Genomic DNA, 18,330 nt, shown 5'->3' with positions numbered 1-18,330 from the left:
GTCTCGCGCTGTTTCGCTCTGCTGTTGTCTCGCGGTGTTTGCATCTGTTGTCTGCGGTGTTTCGATCTGGTGTTGTTGCGCGTGTTTCGCTCTGTGTTGTCTGCGCGTGTTTCGCTCTGGTGTTGTCTGCGGTGTTTTCGCTCTGTGTGTCTCGACGCTGTTTCGCTGATCTGTGTTGCGTCGTGTTTCGCTCTGCTGTTGTCTGCGCGTGTTTGTCGTTGGTGTTGTCTGGCTGTGTTTCGCTCTGGTGTTGTCTCGCGCGTGTTTGTCGCTATGGTTTTGCTTTGTTCGCGCGTGTTTCGCTTGGTGTTGTCTCGCCGTGTTTGCTTGGTGTTCAGGGTTTGATTGTGTTGGGTTTCGTTGCTGTTGTATAGCGTAGTGTTTGATTGTGTTGTGTTTCTACGGAGTGTTTCGCTTGTGTTGTTGAGATGTTTAATTGCTCGTGTATGCGCGTGTTTCGTTGGTGTTGTTCGGCTTGTGTTTCGCTCTGTCTGTTTTCTCTGCGCCGTTGTTTCGCGCTTTCGATTGTTGTCTCGCGCGTGTTTCGCTCTGTGTTGTCTCGCGCTGTTTGTCCGCTCTGTGTTTGTTTGTCTCGCGCGTGTTTCGCTCTGGTGTTGTCTCGCTGCGCTGTTTTTCGCGTGTTTGCTTGGTTGTCTCGCGCTGTTTCGCTCTGTGTTGTCTGCGCAGTGTTTCGCTCTGGTGTTGTCTCGCGCGTGTTTCGCTCTTCGTGTGTTGTCTCTGTTGCGCTGTTTCGTCTGTGTTCTCGCGCTGTTTCGCTCTGTTGTCTCAGCGCCTGTTTCGCTTGGTGTTGTCTCGCGTGTTTCGCTCTGGTGTTGTCTGCGCGTGTTTCGCTCTGCTGTTTGTCTCCGCGCGTGTTTCGCTCTGGTGTGTTCTCGCGCTGTTTTCGTCTCTGCTTGTTCTTCGCGCTGTTTCGCTCTGCTGTTGTTCGCGCGTGTTTCGCTTTTGCTGTTTGTTCGCTGCGTGTTTTCGTCTTGTGTCTGCGCTGTTTCGCTCTGCTGTTCGAGCTGTTTCGTCTGTGTTGTCTCGCGTGTTTCGCTCTGTGTTCGCGCCTGTTTCGCTTGCTTGTCTCGCGCTGTTTCGCTCTGGTTGTTGCGCTGTTTCGCTCTGGTGTTGTCTGCGCTGTTTCGCTCTGCTGTTGTACTCGCGCGTGTTTCGCTCTGTGTCTCGCGCGTGTTTCGCTCTGCTGTCTCGCGCGTGTTTCGCTCGTGGTGTTTCGTCTGGCTGTTTGCTTGCTGTTGTCTGCGCTGTTTCGCTCTGCTGTTGGTGCGCCTGTTTCGCTGTGTTTGTCTCGGCCTGTTTCGCTCTGCTGTTGTCTCGGCTGTTTCGCTCTGCTGTCTCGCGCTGTTTCGCTCTGTGTCTCGCGCTGTTTCGCTTGTGTCTCGCGCTGTTTCGTCTGCTGTTGCGCTGTTTCGTCTGCTGTTATCGCGGTGTTTCGACTTGCTGTTATCGCGTGTTTGCTATGGTGTGTCTCGGCCTGTTTCGCTCATGTGTTCCGCCTGTTTCTTGTGTTCGCGCGTGTTCGTCTGCTGTCTCGCGTGTTTCTTGTTCTGCTTTTCGTTGCTGTCTGCGTTTGTCTCTGTATGTGTTTCGTACTCTTATTCGCGCTGTTTGTCTGGTTTGTCTGCGTTGCTCGTTGTCTCGTTTCTCAGTGATTGTCCGGAGTGTTTGATTGTTCTCGTGTTTCGTTATTGTTGGATGTTTTCTGCTGTTTTTTTTCTATTGTTGAACTTTTGTTGTGTTGCATGTTATTGCTTGTCTCCGTGTTTTGTTCGTTTGACCAATTGTTATTATAACAGGTGGACCAGGCAGTGGGAAAGGTACCCAGGCTAAGATGATCACTGATCGCTACCCAGGCACAGTTCATATATCTATGGGTGACATCATTAGGTCAGAGATCAGTCAAAAAGGATCAGCCGATCAGAAGTGGGGAATGATAAGCTCGTTAGTACAGCAAGGAGAGATGGCACCTGAGGTAAGGGAGACAACTCACTAACAATATGATTAGTGTATTTAGAAATGTTATTCAAACATTGAAGTCCTAAATGAAAGTGATCATTCAGTTTGAAATATTTTATTCTAAAACATCTTTTATTTGCAGGAGGTGACAGTAGATCTACTTAAAAGTCATTTAGCAAAACACAAGGACGCATCAGCCATCTTCCTGGAGGGTTTCCCAAGGGAAAAGGAACAGGTGGAGGAGTTTAACAAATATGTAAGTGTTTGTGTTCTCGACATTACTATTGTGACCAGATTTTTACAACTTACCTTCATATCAATCTTGTTTCAATATACTTTCATAGTTTTTTGTTTGTTGGTTTTTAAAAATCCAACACATTGGTACTATTCCCCTCATGTCCAGAAGTTTGCTTAAATTTAATATGTTAAAAACCGATTACATTTATGTCCCCATTTTGTTACAAAAGTTTTATTTTCCTCTGTTATAGATTGGAGGGATGAATTTTGTGCTGTTGATAGACTGTGAGGAATATTACATGCAAAAACGACTTGTAGATCGAGGGAAGGAGAAGGAAAGGATTGATGACAATCTCAACGCAATCTCCAGTAGAATTAGCTTCTTCCGTAATAATACACTACCCGTTTTAAAACACTATGATGACGATGGCAAGCTTGTTGTAGTAAGTCCATGTGAACACTTTATAATATCATCCTATCAATACCATGTATTATAAAAAAATCAAAATATTGTTATGGCATAATGTTGCAGCCTAATACAATTCCTTATTTGTCATAAAAATGATGCTACATTAATATTGTATCTACATATTCTATATATATCATACAAGTGGCCCTAAATATGTTTATTATTACGGCTTTCTGTATTTTGTTCATTATTGTACAAATAGTTATTTTTTCCTTTGGTTTCTAATTTGTTCTTGATATAGGCACATTTTCATTTATTTGTATCTGAATTAGTAACTTTTTGATGATGAAGAACTGATCATGCACAGAAGTATACATTTCATATACATTTCAGCTATATGGTGACAGAGATGTTCAGGAAGTGTTCTTTGACATAACCCTTGTGTTAGATAAAGCGTTCTTTGGTGATAAAGCTCAGCAGCCTGTAAGTATATAGTGTATTCAAGTATATAGTGTATTCAAGTATATCGTGTATTCACACAAAAACAAAAATATGAACATTCAACAATTAAAGGCTTGTTAGATTGTACTCATTGTCACTGTTAGGGCTCCATGAATATTCATCTGTCACCCAGATTGCATCAAACATTGATAATAAATACAATCCTGCAAGTGTTTGATTGTTATATTTACATTAAACTCTGTCTTTCTTTAATAATTACATTCCTTGTTTCGACCATACTAAATACACACATGCACCATTTCTACTCATTTCCAGTATGTTCATTTGAAAGATGGTATCTTTAAATCAAACCATTTCTGTGATTGATTTGCAACCTATCTGACACTTGGTACAAAGCCTTGCTGTGACAAAGATCAACATAGTACTACAAAGATCAACATAGTACTACAAAGATCAACATAGTACTACAAAGATCAACATAGTACTACAAAGATCAACATAGTACTAAAATGAAGTCTCAATAATGCAATTGTTCTCACTCAGAATCCTCAATAATGCAATTGTTCTCACTCAGAATCCTCGCTGCTTTTGATTTATCCATACTGGCATAGACTGCAGCACTGAATGTAAATATTTAACAATGTAAATATTTAACAATGTGAATATTAAGAGAAATTGTCACATATTTCAATGAGATCTTGGTATATTTTTGTTCACTTTTTCACTGTTGGCTCCTGTAGTTACTGAACATATTTAATTATTGATAAGCCTAACTATATACTGTTGTTAGAATCCAGAAAACAATCATTAACACCTTTTATTTGGAAAAACATAATTAGGAAGAAATAAGAATCCTGTTCCAAACAGTGGGGCATCCCTTATACAGAACAGAACATGCTAAAATAAGTGTACATGTTACAATCCCACACAGTGATACATTTCCTTTGTATAAAGGTATAGACCTTATGATATATATATGTATATGTTTGTGAGGCTCCCACAAAGTGGAGCATCCCTCCACAGATATTACCATGACCTAGCCGATTCCACACCAAGTCTCATGTGATACAGCCATCAGTATATGTATAACAATGTCTTAGAACAGTTAGCACATTGTTTCATGTCTGTGGGGAATTCTTGTTCCACTTCTATCACTCCTCCCCACGACTTACTTAGGATACCTGACATATATACCTTATTGGTGTCAGAAGGAACCTAGCTCTGTATTGTGGTTCACTGTTAGATATATTGTCCTAATTAAATGACTAGTGATGATTTCTAGTTTGAGTTAAGGTAGTCAGTGTTCCAGTACTCTACTGTATCTATATTAACAAAAAAAGAGTTCTAAGTTGTTTTTTTATTATTATTTTTTTCGGTCATTTACAATGACAAATAGTGAATTGAAAGAAATATATATACATTAGGTTTCCTTTACATAAAAACAAGAGGGTGCCAATCAGATTGGATCCCAGAGCTCTCTAGCTTTCATTATGAATCAGACTGGACATGTCCTGTTGATCTATGTTAAGACTCCCATCCTTAGAATTATCATGTTTATATGAACATATATTCCGTGACAACTGCAGCCTTGTGAGATGTACATGTGGTGGTTGTTATTATGTTGGTGATACCTGATGATCCTGGTAAAAGTGGGCTTAATTGCTAATGACTAAAAGGTACCATATCTATGTTAATAAAAACACACATCGCAGACAATATATTGTTAAAGATTCTAGATATCTGTTGATACTGTGTTACTGGGTCATTCCATTACTTTTTAATGACTCATTGCATTAATAATGGGTCAGTCCATTATTTTTAATGAGTCAATGTGTGGATAATGAATCATTCCATTATTTTTTAATGACTCAATGTGTTGATAGTGGATAATTCCATTACTGATCAATTATACATGATTTAATGAATAGAAGTTGTGTCTTGTTAGGTATATTTACAGTACATTGGAGGGTGGTGTACTTGTTAGGTATATTACGGTACATTTGAGGGAAGTGTACCTGTTAGGTATATTACGGTACATTGGAGGGAGGTGTACCTGGTAGGTATATTACGGTACATTGGAGGGTGGTGTACCTGTTAGGTATATTACGGTACATTGGATGGTGGTGTACCTGTTAGGTATATTACGGTACATTGGAGGGTTGTGTACCTGTTAGGTATTTACGGTACATTGGAGGGAGGTGTACCTGTTTGGTATATTACGGTACATTGGAGGGAGGTGTACCTGTTAGGTATATTACAGTACATTGGAGGGTGGTGTACCTGTTAGGTATATTACGGTACACTGGAGGGAGGTGTACCTGTTGTGTATATTACGGTACATTGGATGGTGGTGTACCTGTTAGGTATATTACGGTACATTGGAGGGTTGTGTACCTGTTAGGTGGTATATTGCAGTACATTGGAGGGTTGTGTACCTGTTAGGTATATTACAGTACATTGGAGGGTTGTGTACCTGTTAGGTGGTATATTACAGTACATTGGAGGGTTGTGTACCTGTTAGGTATATTACAGTACATTGGAGGGTTGTGTACCTGTTAGGTGGTATATTACAGTACATTGGAGGGTTTTGTACCTGTTAGGTGGTATATTACAGTACATTGGAGGGTTGTGTACCTGTTAGGTGGTATATTACGGTACATTGGAGGGTTGTGTACCTGTTAGGTGGTATATTACGGTACATTGGAGGACGGTGTACCTGTTTGGTATATTACAGTACATTGGAGGGTTGTGTACCTGTTAGGTATATTACAGTACATTGGAGGGTTGTGTACCTGTTAGGTATATTACAGTACATTGGAGGGTTGTGTACCTGTTAGGTATATTACGGTACATTGGAGGGTGGTGTACCCGTTAGGTATATTACGGTACACTGATTGCACTCTGATTCAGTAATGTTAGGTCTGGGTGATTAGGTTAAGCTGTTTCTGTGTGTCACCTTCATAGGGAGTGATTTGGGATTGCTTTTGCTGAGATCTGAGGAAAGTTTTGTGGGTTTTTTTGTTGTTGTAAATTTCACTAATTCACCTGTGAAACATGGCAGTAAGTATCTGGCCATTATTTATTAAGATTTATTGTGATATTTGTGATATTTGTTTTACTAGGTTAGGAGTTTTAAAGTAAGAATTGTTTGAATGGCTGCTAGGATTTCTGGACATCCAGATGTTAATTAGGATCTTGTATAAAACATTTGAACTTCAAAGCTAAGATTTGACAGTGTTTTTACAAATTTATGTGTAAATCTTTCAAATTTGACACAGATTTTCTAACAAACACTGAAAACAATTTTATTGAGTTTTGTGAAATGTGATAATGCTTGATTATCAAGAAAAACTTGTACAGGAATGAGTGTAAAACTATACTGAGTGAAGAGTTCTCCTGACTAAGGCACAGGATTATAATTATTTGGTTATCAGCCATCATAACTTTATTTTGTTTTTTAAAAACTCTGCAGCTTTAAAAATTGAGTATTTCAGTTTATTTGGAAACTGATATGAATTTGACCTGGTGATGACAGGCTGATTTCCTTCCGTAGCTTACTATTTCCTGTCTGGTCATCCATGTAGTATATCAATCATTACGACCACGTTAAAGTATTTGTATCAATACATTGTACATCATTAACCTATCAATAAAACTTACACAATGTATACATAAAATCATACATATGTGGATTGCTGTTCACAATTTTTTCTTAAACAATTATTTTGACAAAATTTAAGGTCCAAACTACAGAAATAATTAAACACTGAGCTTAAAAGAGTTGATGATGTACTTGAGTGAGAGAATAATCAGTAATTGTTTACATGAGTACTTACAAGGTTTTAAAGAGGAAGGAGACATTAACACTTTATTTGTTTTGCAGGCTCCATCATCTGAAGGTGCCGGTAAGTGACTTTTTAAAATATTTTTTATAAACTTTACTATCACTGGGTGAAGTTACATTTTGACTTCATTATACCGACAAATTAGATACATGCCAGACATTTGAAATATGCACAGAAGACATGTTCTTTGAGATCTAACAATTAACTGTATTTCGATCCTTTGTAGACATGAAAATGCAAGGAAATTAAATAAATTTTCGTAAGTTATGGTATTTATTGCAATGAAAGACAGTTATAATTGTAAAGAAGCTTCAGTGAATACCCTTACAAGGCCGTCATTGAGATGTGCTCTCTTTATTTGTAGATGCTTAAACTTCCGAAGTATGTTACAATCAAAGATAGCTTTTATAACTTACTAAACCACAAATGTCTGCATATATTGATTTGGTTTATTGACATATAAGTGTATTATTTCTAGCTTTTTGTGTATTGGTTGTACTGGAGTGTACTTTGTGTAACTAAACTACTGATCAGCAGTTTTAATCTATACAAAGTGGCTGGGCAAGGCAGCTTTTAAGTAATAATCTACCTTACAAGTCTCTTTGACTTCATGTGCTAAAGTATACTAAACCCTCACTCTTTACTGTTTTCCTTGTCAGGAACGGAACACTCCCTCAGGGTCTGTCTCCCCACCCACTACAGAGTGTCTCCCTAGTCAGGAACAGAACACACCCTCATGGTCTGTCTCCCCCACCCACTACAGAGTGTCTCCCTAGTCAGGAACAGAACACACCCTCAGGGTCTGTCTCCCCACCCACTACAGAGTGTCTCCCTAGTCAGGAACAGAACACACCCTCATGGTCTGTCTCCCCCACCCACTACAGAGTGTCTCCCTAGTCAGGAACAAAACACACCCTCATGGTCTGTCTCCCCCACCCACTACAGAGTGTCTCCCTAGTCAGGAACGGAACACTCCCTCAGGGTCTGTCTCCCCCACCCACTACAGAGTGCCTCCCTAGTCAGGAACAGAACACTCCCTCAGGGTCTGTCTCCCCACCCACTACAGAGTGTCTCCCTAGTCAGGAACAGAACACACCCTCATGGTCTGTCTCCCCCACCCACTACAGAGTGTCTCCCTAGTCAGGAACAGAACACACCCTCATGGTCTGTCTCCCCCACCCACTACAGAGTGTCTCCCTAGTCAGGAACGGAACACTCCCTCAGGGTCTGTCTCCCCCACCCACTACAGAGTGTCTCCCTAGTCAGGAACAGAACACACCCTCATGGTCTGTCTCCCCCACCTACTACAGAGTGTCTCCCTAGTCAGGAACAGAACACTCCCTCAGGGTCTGTCTCCCCCACCCACTACAGAGTGTCTCCCTAGTCAGGAACAGAACACTCCCTCAGGGTCTGTCTCCCCCACCCACTACAGAGTGTCTCCCTAGTCAGGAACAGAACACTCCCTCATGGTCTGTCTCCACCACCCACTACAGAGTGTCTCCCTAGTCAGGAACAGAACACTCCCTCAGGGTCTGTCTCCCCCACCCACTACAGAGTGTCTCCCTAGTCAGGAACAGAACACTCCCTCATGATCTGTCTCCACCACCCACTACAGAGTGTCTCCCTAGTCAGGAACAGAACACTCCCTCAGGGTCTGTCTCCCCCACCCACTACAGAGTGTCTCCCTAATCAGGAACAGAACACTCCCTCAGGATCTGTCTCCACCACCCACTACAGAGTGTCTCCCTAGTCAGGAACAGAACACTCCCTCAGGGTCTGTCTCCCCCACCCACTACAGAGTGTCTCCCTAGTCAGGAACAGAACACTCCCTCAGGATCTGTCTCCACCACCCACTACAGAGTGTCTCCCTAGTCAGGAAGGAAACACTCCCTCAGGATCTGTCTCCACCACCCACTACAGTGTGTCTCCCTAGTCAGGAACAGAACACTCCCTCAGGGTCTGTCTCCACCACCCTCTACAGAGTGTCTCCCTAGTCAGGAACGGAACACTCCCTCAGGGTCTGTCTCCCCCACCCACTACAGAGTGCCTCCCTAGTCAGGAACAGAACACTCCCTCAGGGTCTGTCTCCCCACCCACTACAGAGTGTCTCCCTAGTCAGGAACAGAACACACCCTCATGGTCTGTCTCCCCCACCCACTACAGAGTGTCTCCCTAGTCAGGAACAGAACACACCCTCATGGTCTGTCTCCCCCACCCACTACAGAGTGTCTCCCTAGTCAGGAACGGAACACTCCCTCAGGGTCTGTCTCCCCCACCCACTACAGAGTGTCTCCCTAGTCAGGAACAGAACACACCCTCATGGTCTGTCTCCCCCACCCACTACAGAGTGTCTCCCTAGTCAGGAACAGAACACTCCCTCAGGGTCTGTCTCCCCCACCCACTACAGAGTGTCTCCCTAGTCAGGAACAGAACACTCCCTCAGGGTCTGTCTCCCCCACCCACTACAGAGTGTCTCCCTAGTCAGGAACAGAACACTCCCTCATGGTCTGTCTCCCCCACCCACTACAGAGTGTCTCCCTAGTCAGGAACAGAACACTCCCTCATGGTCTGTCTCCCCCACCCACTACAGAGTGTCTCCCTAGTCAAGAACAGAACACTCCCTCATGGTCTGTCTCCACCACCCACTACAGAGTGTCTCCCTAGTCAGGAACAGAACACTCCCTCAGGGTCTGTCTCCCCCACCCACTACAGAGTGTCTCCCTAGTCAGGAACAGAACACTCCCTCATGATCTGTCTCCACCACCCACTACAGAGTGTCTCCCTAGTCAGGAACAGAACACTCCCTCAGGGTCTGTCTCCCCCACCCACTACAGAGTGTCTCCCTAATCAGGAACAGAACACTCCCTCAGGATCTGTCTCCACCACCCACTACAGAGTGTCTCCCTAGTCAGGAACAGAACACTCCCTAATGATCTGTCTCCCCCACCCACTACAGAGTGTCTCCCTAGTCAGGAACAGAACACTCACTCAGGGCCTCTTCCCCCTCCCACTACAGAGTGTCTCCCTAGTCAGGAACAGAACACTCCCTAATGATCTGTCTCCCCCACCCACTACAGAGTGTCTCCCTAGTCAGGAACAGAACACTCACTCAGGGCCTCTTCTCCCTCCCACTAATATCTCCTTAGTCAGGTAGGGAACACTCATTCAGGGACTGTGTCTCCCACTCTGTACAGAGTGTCTGTCTAGTTATGAAAGGAACACTCACTCAGGGGCCCCCTCCCTCCTGCTACTAATCTCTCAAGTCAGGAAGGGAACACTCACTCAGGTTGTCATATTTTTCATAATATCAATGACATCAATTATTTAAGTGAAAATACACAAGATATTGATGTTTTTTTCTGTAAGTAGTAAAACTTGGTTGACCTGTAAGACAGTCCTTTGTTTGTTAGATGTCTGTGTTTGTAACTTTGAATGGTTTGACTTGACCTGTGATCTAGTGTGATGATATAGCAAGTTTGGTTTTTAGTCATGATGGTAAACTTAGTGCATGCGTGTTTGATCAAATGCTGATATATAACTAAATCATTAAGTATTCTTTAAAAACAATACATGATTTTAATTTAAGTAAAATGAATTTATTGTAATCACAAATATAATGAATTGATTTTACTTTTTATTAATGGAGATGTAAATTCTGTATCTTCCTGTGTCCTCTGTTTTCCTATATTCAACAGAAACAAAAATTAGATCATGCATACATTCATTAACATCAACAGAAAAGTCAGAATAAAGATGTTCAGTTTCTGAATCATGAAGAAGACTGTAAAGAGACACTTGTAGCCAGGGTTTATATGTTAAAGAGACACTTGTAGCCAGGGTTTATATGTTAAAGGGACACCTGTAGCCAGGGTTTATATGTTAAAAGGACACTTGTAGCCAGGATTCATATGTAAAAGGGACACTTGTAACATGGGTTTATATGCTAAAGGGACACTTGTAGCCAGGGTTTATATGTTAAAGGGACACCTGTAGCCAGGGTTTATATGTTAAAGAGACACTTGTAACATGGGTTTATATGTTAAAAGGACACTTGTAGCCAGGGTTTATATGTTAAAGGGACACTTGTAGCCAGGGTTCATATGTTAAAGGGACACTTGTAGCCAAGGTTCATATGTTAAAGGGACACTTGTAGCCAGGGTTCATATGTTAAAGGTACATTTGTAACATGGCTTTATGTGTTAAAAGTACACTTGTAGCCAGGGTTTATATGTTAAAGAGACACTTGTAGCCAGGGTTTTTAACTTTATATGTTAAAGGGACACATGTAACCCAATGGTTCAGATGTTAAAGAGACAATTGTAGCCCAATGGCTCATATGTTAAAGGGACACTTGTAGCCAGGGTTCAGACAATGAAGCCTTGGTTCATATGTATGTTAAAGAAACATGTGTAGCCCAATGGTTCATATGTTAAAGAGACATGTGTAGCCCAATTGTTCATATGTTAATGAGACACATGTAGCCGAATGGTTCATATGTTAATGAGACACATGTAGCCCAATTGTTCATATGTTAAAGAGACACATGTAGCCCAATGGTTCATATGTTAATGAGACACATGTAGCCCAATGGTTCATATGTCAGTGAGACACATGTAGCCCAATGGTTGATATGTTAATGAGACACATGTAGCCCAATGGTTGATATGTTAATGAGACACATGTAGCCCAATGGTTGATATGTTAATGAGACACATGAAGCCGAATGGTTCATATGTTAATGAGACACATGTAGCCAAATGGTTGATATGTTAATGAGACACATGTAGCCCAATGGTTGATATGTCAATGAGACACATGTAGCCCAATGGTTCATATGTTAATGAGACACATGTAGCCAAATGGTTCATATGTTAAAGAGACACATGTAGCCCAATGGTTGATATGTTAATGAGACACATGAAGCCGAATGGTTCATATGTTAATGAGACACATGTAGCCCAATGGTTCATATGTTAATGAGACACATGTAGCCCAATGGTTCATATGTTAATGAGACACATGTAGCCCAATGGTTCATATGTTAATGAGACACATGTAGCCCAATGGTTTATATGTTAATGAGACACATGTAGCCCAATGGTTGATATGTTAATGAGACACATGAAGCCGAATGGTTCATATGTTAATGAGACACATGTAGCCCAATGGTTCATATGTTAATGAGACACATGTAGCCCAATGGTTCATATGTCAGTGAGACACATGTAGCCCAATGGTTCATATGTTAATGAGACACATGTAGCCGAATGGTTCATATGTCAGTGAGACACATGTAGCCGAATGGTTCATATGTTAATGAGACACATGTAGCCCAATGGTTCATATGTCAATGAGACACATGTAGCCCAATGGTTCATATGTCAATGAGACACATGTAGCCCAATGGTTCATATGTCAATGAGACACATGTAGCCCAATGGTTCATATGTTACAGAGACATTTGTTGCCACAGTATTATAGTTATAACTTGTATGTTTAGTAGGTATACTTTCAATTTCAAGTGAAAAATAAATCCTTTTTCTTACTAACTCTCAGTATCATGCAGTAACAAATCTGGTCACACATATTCTCATCCTCAAATGTGTAGAAGTAATATCAGTTTTACTTACTGTAGAAGTATAATTTTCCTAGTTTAACTTCTTTTTTTACTTCACCCCATATATTTATAAATATATGCAACCATTTCTTTGCAATATATCTATTTTGGTTTTAATTCAAAGTTAACTTTAGCTTTTTCAGGACAATTTTTTCAGGTATCTCTCATTTTTTCGTAAATTAATATACGGAACGAGCACGCGAACTTTTGGAGAAATACGCTGTTGTTCATTTCAAGGAAAGAAAAAAGGTATAATTCACTATAGTTATGTACTCTTATAAAACCTATAAAATCTGTGGGGGCAAATAAAAACTAGAATCATCATTAACATGGAACTGGATTGTTTATTTTAGATCAATGATAAAATGCAAAATGTTCCTAACAACATGGTTTAGAGATATGATTTTTGCATGACATGAGAGTAATCTGGACTAAGATATCATATATGTAAATAGAATTAGGTGGAAATAGATTTAGGTAGAAATAGAATTAGGTGGAAATGCCACGTGTACATGTCAGCTGAATTTATCAAATATCTACCAGAAGATTGTCATCATTAAACCACAGTTGCTTCCTCGTCCTGTACAATAGGTTACTTGGCTCTTACAAGGTGACACAGATTCCCCCTTATATTGTATTAAATTTGGTTCTGTGGGCACAGTTAATAGGCTAACTTCAATTCTATACAGAGACTGCACAACGACTCATAAGGAAATGCAAGATTTATATCAAAATGTCTGTTTTTACTGGTGTACACAACTGACATGCGTCATGATGTCATAATAATGAATTGTTGATATGACATCATTTTATTGTAGTTGTGACGTCATAGAATTGCGGAAAATGGGGAATCCCCGTCTCAACCCTAGGATTTCAGGATTTTGGTTGATTAATTACGTTTATGTTTATTTCGACTGGAATTTTGTTTATTGATGAGTATGTGAGAAAAGAAGTCAAACATGGGTGACTGTTTCATGCATGGACTGGGATATTTGACAGCACTCAGTAAGCCTGGTGCTGACAACCAAACTCTTAATATATCACTTTCACCACCGTTAACAGAAGCTTATAGACCATAATTAAAATCTGATAATAATAATGAGACAGACGTACCTCGGACCATGGAGTATCAAACTAATACAAGTGTGGGTGAAGATCTGAGGTGTGTCGTTTGATACCTACATTGGAAATTTTTTATCACAAACCTGAGATTAGACTGTCCTGTAGTGTTATTGTAGTGTAGGTATAGGCAGTTATTGTTGTGTAGGTATAGACAAGACGCCGTCTTACCCTTGTATAGAATTTGTGACAGACCTTTCATTTATTGTTGACTGAGGTAGCCATCAGCTACTACGTATTCCATCAGAAAATAACCCTGGCTGTGGATGGGTGATTTTGATAAACCCTACAAATTCACAAACTGACTGGACATTAAATACAATAGACTACTGAAAGTAACAATCACCTGTTGTTCTCCTAGAATATCTCCAGGAACTTGTACCTGTTAAGTTGTACTGATGTTGTACAAATATTAGCCTAACTCGTCAGTGTGATTTCTGCTTAATCGTGTTTGCTGTGAATCTTGCATTAATTTATTTTCTATCCCGGTCGCCACAAAGTTATAAAGATATATATGTTACACTTTGTCTGTCCATCAGTCCACAAATTAGTAACATGATACTGATACTTTACATGAATTTTCTTTTGGAATGAAATGTCATTGCTGTGCAGCCAAGTTAGAAAATTCAATGTTTTTCAATTTTTGCTTTCAGAATCAAAATTTTCTTTTGAATGGGGGCAGGGCATACATTGATGTTTCCTCATAAAATATCTTACCAAAGAAAGTGACAAGTGTTTTGATATTATGACTGTACTTTGTTAAGGCCTTTAGTTTCTGTCTGTTTTGTGTTACACCTGTGTTATCTGATTTTACTATCCAGCATGTGATCCTCTCATCTGCATGATAATGCATGGCATTGTATTTGTTGGATTACAGGTGTGACAGAGGTTGTTGAGGAGACCGTTTCCAAAGCTGAGGCCACGACAACAGGTGGTGACCATGGCAACAAAGAGTATTCCAAGGAACTGGACGCAGCAGCAAAGGAGGCAGCTGAGAAAGGCAGTTAGATCAAGGATGTTATAGTTAAATGGACATTCAGACAATGCTCATCACACAATATTTACTCGCCATTACATAGATGATGAAGTGCCACCATTGTTGGAAATGTTACCATTAACCATCAGAGAAACAGTTCAGGTTATAATGGTGGACACTGAGAGAGGACTACATGTATAAACAGAATAGTGTACAAAAGTTTGACCGGATTCTGTAAGGTCAAGTGCTGCAATTACTTACTGGTCTATATAGTAGCTATACATTAAATGATTTCATTTCAGTTTTCAAATGCCAGAAAGGGAAATGTTTTTCAGAAAATTTATTAAAAAATAAAAAATATCTTGATAGGCAAAATCGAACTGATCAAAATGTGTAGATGCTTTTAAAAACTATAGTATATTTTCAATTGGAAAGCAAGTCCTGCATTGTGTCAGTAGAATGTTAACAATCAATATTTATTATCTTATAACAATTTGGTGTAAATAAGACTAATTTTGATAGGTTCTCATGTTTTAAGGATTTCAATTTTAATTTTTTGATATAAATTTTGAATGCTGAATTCACTCTGTAATATTACTATATGTTACCAGAATGTCAACTACGTGTACAACTTGTAATGATGGTCAAACAAATTAATTTGTAGTTGCAAAACAAAATGTGTACCACATAAAAACAAAATGTGTACCATTTAAAAAACAAATTTGCAAAAATTCTAATTGTTCAAGTTGTCCTTACTCAATAATTGAATATTTGCAAAAAAATTGTTTTTAGATTCCTTTTTGTAATTTTCCTATATTTTATGATTATATTTACAGATATATAATGTTAATGTCCGTATCGTGCTGTTTTGAACAATGACTGCCCTCAATAGTGCTCCTACAACTGTAACCCTAGAACTGTAAATGTTTCACCAACAATCCATGTTTTTCATGTTATATAGTTCCGTAACAGTCTTAAGATATTATTTTTTTATAGGATTTTAAAATATCATGCACGGGTATATTGTAGATCATGTGTGCACCGCTTACATGTCAGTCATCTACTCTCCGAGGCATCAGCTTGTTGATTATAAGTTACAGTTACAATTGACTTTCATACATTATAATTGTATCTAATACATTGTAATTTGTGTATTACCATGGCACAATCAGATCACTCCATTAACACTGAATTCTAATTACAAACACATTTGTTATATATGTGTGATTGGCTATAAATTGTAATAAGACATGCAGAATGTTTCAAAAAGAATGTCCTAATTTGTATTTTGAAAATCTTAACCCCATAAAATGACATTATGTTACATTGTCGTTATTTGATAAAACTTTTTAATATATGTTCATTTAAGCAATTAACCTGTTTCCCTGACCCTAGTGATCAGTTCTCACCAGTTTCATCAATATTTTTTGCTGTTGAAAAATTACAAGAATTCTTACTACTTCTTTAAGTGTCAAAGAAATTGTGATCATGCATCTCATAAATATTAATGGTGATATAGAATTCTAAATATTGAATATAAGTAAAAACAAATAATAAAATCAAATTCTACTTAACATTAGCTTGGTGGGGATTTAGGCCTCAATTATGCAGAGTTAACCCACAGCTGGGCAAAAAGTTAGTCCATGTTTGAGCTGAAATTTAGTTAGCCCACAGTTAGGCAGAGTTAGCCCAGAGTTGAACCGAAAGTTAACCTGCAGTTAGGCAGAAAGTTAGTATAAAGTTAGGCAGAAAGATAGCCCACAGATGGGAAGAGAGAGCCACTAAATAGTGTTGACTGAGTGGTGCATGTTTTTGCCTGGTCACTGCTGCAAAAATCACTCTTTCTCAAGATTATCAAACCAGCTTTGTACAGATATAATTATACAGCTAATTAGAATTATAACAAAAGTAGAAAAGCAAAATATACTGCATTTACATAATTACGTATTCTAATATATATACTACCCTAGCTCAGGTACGTACCCTAGCTTGCTTAACACATTACTGTTTATTAGAGATGGGCAAGTTCAGCAATTTAATCATAAACTCTGAGGATCCCTAGTATTAACATACAGGAAACTTATCAGGCGATTATTAATTTGTTCCATCAAATCTGGTTTTTAAATTTCTGAAAATGAAACAAGTACTGTAAGTAGTGTTATTGTTAAATGAAGATTTCTATGCTGGAATATATTTATATACTCACTCAAATAGATCTGTTTCTTCTTTTTTAAAAATTAGATAAATAATATTATGTTGTTGTAATTACACTATATCAATGTGATGTTGTATAAGATGATTAAGGTCCCATAGGGATTTTTTTTTTATATTCTTTTAAAAGTATGTGATAATCATGTGTAAGATCTCTTAAATGCGGATTTATTATATGTTTTGTCAGCTGAATATATGGCATTTCTGTTCTCTACAAACCTAGGGTACATCAAAAATATATCTTGTTAATCTATCTACTTCATACAGACTATTACTGCATTCAAATTTTAAGAAGCTTTTAAATTGAACATGAAATGTTACTTTTTGAAATTATATAAGATTATATATATTGTTATTTTTTTTTTACTTTTGTTTAATATTAGCGGCCTTATAGATTACTACATCTGTTTTTGTATGAAGAATCGCTATGTGTAGTTTGTAACGTACTCCTTTATTTCCCATCTGTGATATGTATGTGATCTCTTGTATCATCAGTAGGTCAATGTGTGTCTTAGTTTGTCATCTGTAAATGATGATAAAATATTATTATTAAACTTTGTTATACAAGTAAATGCAAAATTTGGATAATAAAAGGATGATTACTTACATGTGTTTGGTTTGTTTTATGTATGACTATGATTATTAATATCGCCTAGATAATGAATTGTTGAGTAGCCAGTAATTTTCCATTTAATTAATCGTCAAAAATGTCCTTGTGTTAAACAATGTTCCCCTTTTTTTGTGAAGAAATGATACTGTTAACCTGACAGGTATGGAAAAGGTTAGAATGAAAAATTAAATGTCATTACCAGGTACACGTAGTTTAACCTTCAGCTAACTAGGTGTTTTCACTCACCATATTTCAGAGCAAATATAATATTTTCAATTATTTTACAATATATGGCTAAATTTATGGTCGAATGTTAAGCTAAAGGAGACTGTCCCTACATGATATAGAGGTCCTGGGTTAAATGTCCCTACATGATATAGAGGTCCTGGGTTAGAATCTCCCTACATGATATAGAGGTCCTGGGTTAGAATCTCCCTACATGATATAGAGGTCCTGGGTTAAATGTCCCTACATGATATAGAGGTCCTGGGTTAGAATCTCCCTACATGATATAGAGGTCCTGGGTTAGAATCTCCCTACATGATATAGAGGTCCTGGGTTAGAATCTCCCTACATGATATAGAGGTCCTGGGTTAGAATCTCCCTACATGATATAGAGGTCCTGGGTTAGAATCTCCCTACATGATATTGAGGTCCTGGGTTAGAATCTCCCTACATGATATAGAGGTCCTGGGTTAGTATCTCCCTACATGATATAGAGGTCCTGGGTTAGAATCTCCCTACATGATATTGAGGTCCTGGGTTAAATGTCCCTACATGATATAGAGGTCCTGGGTTAGAATCTCCCTACATGATATAGAGGTCCTGGGTTAAATGTCCCTACATGATATAGAGGTCCTGGGTTAG

At 38.9% G+C, this 18,330-nt stretch overlaps 1 protein-coding gene across 5 annotated transcripts in view; it reads left to right on the top strand.

The window, feature by feature from the left end:
- LOC117321300 (adenylate kinase isoenzyme 5-like) overlaps positions 1-18,330 on the top strand; it is a 70,295-nt gene that overhangs the window by 15,405 nt on the left and 36,560 nt on the right. For 4 of the 5 annotated variants that reach the window (XM_033875782.1, XM_033875783.1, XM_033875785.1 and 1 more), the window contains 5 exons: positions 1,818-1,993; positions 2,120-2,233; positions 2,466-2,657; positions 3,017-3,106; positions 6,969-6,990. The exons of the other annotated variant lie outside the window; for it this stretch is intronic. In XM_033875782.1, coding sequence (XP_033731673.1) covers positions 1,818-1,993; positions 2,120-2,233; positions 2,466-2,657; positions 3,017-3,106; positions 6,969-6,990 — 594 coding nt within the window. The remainder of the gene's footprint in view (positions 1-1,817; positions 1,994-2,119; positions 2,234-2,465; positions 2,658-3,016; positions 3,107-6,968; positions 6,991-18,330) is intronic. 5 annotated transcript variants of the gene reach the window in all.

The sequence above is a fragment of the Pecten maximus genome, chromosome 2, assembly GCF_902652985.1.
Source record: "Pecten maximus chromosome 2, xPecMax1.1, whole genome shotgun sequence".
NCBI lineage: Eukaryota > Metazoa > Mollusca > Bivalvia > Pectinida > Pectinidae > Pecten > Pecten maximus.
This window is presented reverse-complemented; position numbering and strand designations above follow the sequence as displayed.